This window comes from Lolium rigidum, chromosome 2 (genome assembly GCF_022539505.1).
Source record: "Lolium rigidum isolate FL_2022 chromosome 2, APGP_CSIRO_Lrig_0.1, whole genome shotgun sequence".
Taxonomy (NCBI): domain Eukaryota; kingdom Viridiplantae; phylum Streptophyta; class Magnoliopsida; order Poales; family Poaceae; genus Lolium; species Lolium rigidum.
The window spans coordinates 292,894,280-292,900,640 of NC_061509.1; the positions used below are offsets into that span (position 1 = coordinate 292,894,280).

The window sequence follows — 6,361 nt, forward strand, 5'->3', positions numbered from 1 at the left end:
GCGAGCGGACGCCGCGTGCCATCCGCAGCCACACAAACCTAGCCCAGATTTGGGCCGGGTTTGTGTCATTCCGGTCGCCGCGGCCGTCCGCTTTTGCGGTGCGTCCCCGCGTTGGACCGCTTTTTTGTCCGGCTCGACCCATCCGGACGCGCGGGTGCGGGATGGGTCGCCCCGTTGGAGATGCCCTAAGCGCTCGGATATGTGTTGTTGGACGGCTGACGCTCCTCCGTACCTACCGTAAAAGAGCCCGCAGCGTTAGGCTAAATGAGTTTCTTATTTGCATCTTCATTCATATACTCCGTATTTTGCAAATATTAGCTTTAGAATTTTCAATAAGATAAGGCATCAGTCAGCACAATGCAGAAATTTTCTAGCCAATGCAACATAGATATACTACAACATTCTGTAGCCTACGAAACAAATTTGCCAGTTGAACAAATTCACACTCGATACCCTTAATAATCACTTTATGTGTGTTATTTGCTCACTACATGAATTGGTGCTGGTCTAGCGGCCTAGCCAGTGACACTCAAGTTTTCTTCCTTGCATGCTACGTCGATTTTGCTAGTCGATCACTAAGAGCATCTCCAACATGCTCCCAAAACAGCCACGCTAAAACAGCGATACAACGCCTGATTTGCGTTTTTTTACGCCCGGGAGGGGATTGCTTCACCGGGCGTCCAAAAGTATTGCGCGCGGAAAGGAGCGCTTCACCAGATGCGATAAAATACAACACCAGAAACACTATTCGTAGTACAAACATCAATAAACATAGATAAAATAGACCAATTAAATTAGATTAAAAAGCGAATATATTACAAATATGTTAACTAGAGGAAGAAAGGAAAATACGATGAACTAATCTAGTAGTTCGATGTCTGGAGCCCGACGAACTGGATGTGGTGGATGAAAATAGATCCGCCCACCGGGGATCATTATCGTCGATGGTGGTCGTGCCATCCATCTGCACCAGGATAAAGGCCTTGTCCACTCGCTTCGCTGCCTTCGGCGTGTTGCGCTCCGCCCACTGCTGCGCGAAGAACTCGTTTTTGTTGCAGACATCTTGGAAAAATTCTCGCGCCATGCCGCCATGGCACGCTTGTCCACCTTGGTGATGGCGAGCCGGCGCTGGCTACGGTGCTGTCTCTCCTCATCGGTGACAAGGCGCGATGGGGGCACCAACGCCTACGCTTGGGAGGCGGAGTTCACGTCATGGAAATTCAAATTGCGGCGCGGAAGACCGAGCCGACATGCCACGTGTCTTAGGCGCTCGCGGTTTTGAAGGTGCCGAGCTTGATGTGCTCGCCGGCAGCACAGATCTCGACGTAGAAGTTCCCCGCCGGCTGGAGGCGCATGCCACAGTAGCCGGAGGAACTGCGGCGCAAAGGCATTTCGGTGTGGTGGGGGAGGATTTGGAGCGGCGCACTATGGAGGCGGAACGGAGGCAGTGGGGAAGAAGAAGAGGAGAGAAATTTTAGTGGCGGTTGAGTGTGCGCGGTTTCTCATTTTTGTAGCGCGCGCTGGAGCCATTGGTATCTTATGTAGGGCGCTCTACGTTACTTTTATTAATTTTTTCCCCTTTTGATGGAGCTTTCTGACTTTGTTCTTCATTTATTTAGTACTTAAGTTCATAGAAAAAACATAATTCGTGGAGTAATAGCTTGGTTTTATTGTTCAAAACCATTGCAATATATGTCGTATGTTTCAGTTCAGATCAAGAATTTGTGGAGTAAAGGCCGGCTTTATTTTTGTTGTCAGTTTTCATATTTGGGGCTCTTAATGGGATATTGGAAATTATTGTTATGACGAAAAATCTAGAGTTATAAAGTTTCCCATGTTGTTATTAAGTAAACGATTGGGGGCATGAATGATCATATATATCAGTTTTCGGGTCGAAGGTGGGTCCTCTTTTTTGGTTCATGTATTGCGTTGCAGAGCAATGGACGCATGCTTATCTATTATTATGTTAGTGCTTTCTTATGCTTATTAGATTCTCTTTTATTCTGAATAAGTTGTTGATATGTTGTTCTTTCAAAGTGTTCACTGCGCCATCCTCTGGAATATCCTGTTTTGCTTAATGCCTAGTTTTGAAAAACTCATTGTTGGTGGACTCTAAGGCGCCCTCACTTTGTTTGGAGGTACCCCGAGGGACACGGAGTCATGGATACTGATTACTATATATATATATATATATATGCTTCATAAAGCTTCCTGCTTATTTCTGCAACACTTAATGTGGCCTGTCTGTTGATGTTTTATTATTCATGTTAAGAACATTTGGCACCACAGATGTTGTAATTTTCCCATGCTAAAACAAGAGAGATTCAGCTTTCATGTTTGCAGCTTCCGAGCAAAATATTTTTTATGTTTATTTGGAGCGAAAAGTATATCATCACTTTGCAGATCCAGTTATATAACTGTCAGCAATTTATGTCCTCGCTACCAATTTAAAAATAAATGAGTTTTGGATAAAATCGTGTGATTATATATTGCAAATAACTATATTGTCTTTGAAAAACCATCTTTCAATTTTTTTGTTCATTATAGTTTATCCGCCGTTGGGCAAGCAACCGCCCGGCAAGCTGCTTTTCCGACCTGATTTCATAAATGAAACAGGGGGACGTTGCTCTGCAGTGGTGTTGTCTTCATCCACTTTCATGTTTCTTGTGCGTGAGTGATAAGTGTTTGTGGAGTTGCCTATGTCAGAGTTGTTTCCATTGAATTGTTCTCCTCTAATTTTGATAATGCATAACTCCAACGATGGATACTTTGACTGGCTAGTCTTGATATTGAACAGTTTGTAACGAGCTCTCATCTGTAATTGTTGCTGATTATAACAAGTTTTTACTGGGCACCGAAGTTTCCATTCATGAAAGTTCTAATAATCAGGCTGATAGGACTACACACTTTTGTAAAATATGAACGAATGGTACTGTCGTGCCTAGCAGCTTGACATCCTTCGCCGCCCATGATATTTTCTTCTTCCTTCATGATCACTTCATCTTTGGTGCTCATAATCTCTTCTGTATATGTGCTGTATTGATCTTGGCTCAATTTATATTTATAGCTCCGTTACTTGTTCATATAGTACTAGTTAAGATGACTATTTGTTGCACGTTCTTGCTCTTGAAAATTACCGATGTTTTTCTACTAGTATATACTAATGTAGACCTTTAAAGGTACCATATGTCATTTTCTATGGTGGGAATACTTTGTGCCCGTCGAAGAGAACACATAGCAGATCACACAATTGCACAGAGGATGATATGGAGAGACTATTTCCCTACTTAAAAGATGTGGTATACCGCAAGATACACACAAAGAAGCTAATAAAATCCAACGACAAACAAATACATGTCCAGTTGCATCAATAAATGGATAATTTTCCTCCATTTCGACGATCATGCTTCTTGTACTCTGGACCACATTAAGAATAAGCATGGTCTTCTTATGCTCAATTACTCACATATCCTAGTAGATACTCTGTGTAAATTTTATTGTAATACGAAGTAAATTATCAGACTAAATCACCTGGTCCACCATAGTATATATGGATACCAGACTTGTCGATTCCATAACCATCGACTGTGAATTTTGATGAATTGCTGCTGCCAGTTAAAGCTTTGTTGTCATCTGGATTAAAAAACTTGTTGTTTTTATCAATTATTTGGATGTTTTTTATAAAAGCTGATTTTCCATATCCTTCTGAGGCAAAATGACCACTACCAATTTGTGGAGAGTCTGTTGAGGCAGTGGGTCCAGAAACTTGCCCGCCCCAAAATGCACTTTCACCTTTGTCCTTAATGTAGGTGAACAATGAACTTGGCCAATATCCAACTGGAGTATTCTCTTCACCATATACCACCCACCAATTCTTAGTCCTCGGGTCCTAAAATAAATAAATTTATGGAATGAGTGTCTTATTTAATTCATATGCGGAGGTAAATTTTGTTGTTTAAGTGTTCAGGGACATAACTTATTTTTCTCCTCTTAAGATAGATAAGTAGACATGTTTTCTCTGAAACTTTTGTCATAGCAAGGAATTTAAATCGATAGAACACATTTGAGTTTCATGGGTGTTAAAAATGTTTGCTAAATATCTATTATCTTAATGGTATGCTGAGTAGTAAGTTCAATTAAAACAATACTTTGGATGATCTGTATGTCAAATGTCTAGCACATATTACGAAATTGTGAGATGGTCGGAAAAGAATCAACTCTTCATTATTTCAATGGAAACTACCTACTTTTTTCACAAATCAAATAAATTAAGTAAACACAAAGATTCACATGCAAGGCTTTTACATTATATAAGGCATCTAAATTAGAAAAATCGAGAATACCTTGAACATAAGAACAGTTATGACATATTGTGGTCCATTATATACTGAAACAGGTTGCACCCTTCCTCCAAGACCAACGTTGTGATTCACTTGCACAAAACCAGGACATGTGTGATCATAACATGGCTTTTTTAGTAAGCCATCATCCTAGTAAACATTAAAGTAATATAAATTATATTTATAGTTGCATATCATAATATATATAAAGTTCAACAAGTTTCAAAAGGAATATCATGATTACCCAAGAAACATGGAACCTAGCGAAGCTATCACCACTTAGACTCGGGGATACCGAATAACCAACAACAATTGCTTCTTCACGACCTGATCCATTATAAATTTTTATGGATGTTGCACTAAGATCCTTCGTATGATTCTTCACCTTTGGCTCATAAACATTTATTATAGCCCGTGTCCCGTATATATCATCGTGCTGATATTTGATGCCCACCTCCTACAGGACAGAACTAGTATCGTTAAAATATTAACCATATATATATTATAAGTCATATATCACGTCACATATATCATTTCATGAATATAACTTAATGTTGGAGAATATGAGTTGGGAATGTATATGTTAAACCCTTCAATAAGGTGTCAGCAGAACTTGGTAACAAATGATATTCATTCAAGTAAAGGTCAAGTAACATGTATATTGAAGAAAAATGTGAACGATGCCTACTGAATAAACAAAATTTGGAGGAACTTAATTTACATTAAATATCCTTTCTCTATAATTGATTCCATTTAATGATGACCCTAAATCATATATTTCATATGACAGACCATAATTAGAGACTAAAAGAGAGGGTTCAAATATGATGGTGCACTAGGATAGTATTTAGGAACTTAACCAACTTATCATAGTATGCGTACATGGTGCGTTTTGATGAACTAATGGCTGCTAATGTTCTCTCAAAGATATATAATAAAACTAACCTCTTGTTGTTTATCCTTGCCAACCACTTCATCAATACCTTTGGATGATATACGGTCTCTTATATGGTTACGTAGTATAGGGATTGTTCCTCTTGGGCAGGAAACAAGAGGCAGCTGTGCTTGTGATACATGATGTAGAGACGCTGATTTGACATCCATCCCTACTGGGAAAGAACTTGGTTCCATCTGTTTGCAAGCGAAACTTAATCACTGAATAATGGATATGTATAATAGATTGTGTAATTTGAGTCATTATAAACAAAGTATATTTATCAACTCATGTTTAATAAATCTACACATATAAAAAAAATTACTTATTCCATGCTTCTAATTTCATAATTAAAGAATGGAAACAAAGAGAGATTCTTGAAACAAGAAGGAGGTGGCACAAGCAAAGTTACGAAATACAATAGCCTGGAAAAGAGCGATGCAAAAAAAATCATGATATAATCTTGTCAGTGTCTACATATCCAGCCTCCATCTATAGGAGGGTAACTCACTCTTCATGCACGCATGTACTTGAATATGAATCAAGTAAATTGACCAAATATTGAATGCAATTTTTTTATTTATGTATTTGATTTACCTGAATTTTGTGGTCTTTCAACAATGGGTGATTAAAAGATGGTTGTAGCTTCATGTCAACGCAATCAAAGATATCTCCACCTTCCATCTGCTTTGAAGTTTCATCACCTTGTTAGCCACCAAACAAGCTGCTAGATATAAAAATAAGACAATTGTTGGTCCATACCTCAATGGATTTGTTAAATTGCTGACATGTGACGATGTGGCTGGAATTTTCTCCTAGATTTATAGATTGTGTACCATTTCCTCTAGTGGCTAGAAAAATATATGATAGAATTAGGGTCAGTCTAAGAGATTGCCTTTCCTTCATTTCAAAAGCTTGGATGGTCAATTCCATAATGCATATAGAACTTTTTATATAGACTTTCCAACATATCACGAATTAAATGGTCCAATTCAAGGTACACAATGAATTGCAATTACGGCCAAAATATCTTATTTGGTATATGCACATGAATACCTATTATTAATTGCATAAATGTAAGTATAGA

General features: G+C 38.7%; 1 protein-coding gene across 1 annotated transcript; it reads right to left on the reverse strand.

Annotated features, from left to right (window-relative positions):
* Positions 1 to 3,517: 3,517 nt before the first annotated feature.
* LOC124689744 lies at positions 3,518 to 5,958 on the reverse strand. Its single transcript, XM_047223223.1, has 5 exons — positions 5,872 to 5,958; positions 5,286 to 5,471; positions 4,585 to 4,797; positions 4,344 to 4,490; positions 3,518 to 3,889 (listed from the first exon to the last, which is right to left on the reverse strand). The coding sequence occupies exons 1-5, from the start codon at positions 5,956 to 5,958 to the stop codon at positions 3,518 to 3,520; spliced, it is 1,005 nt and encodes a 334-aa protein (XP_047079179.1).
* Between the last annotated feature and the right edge of the window lie 403 nt (positions 5,959 to 6,361).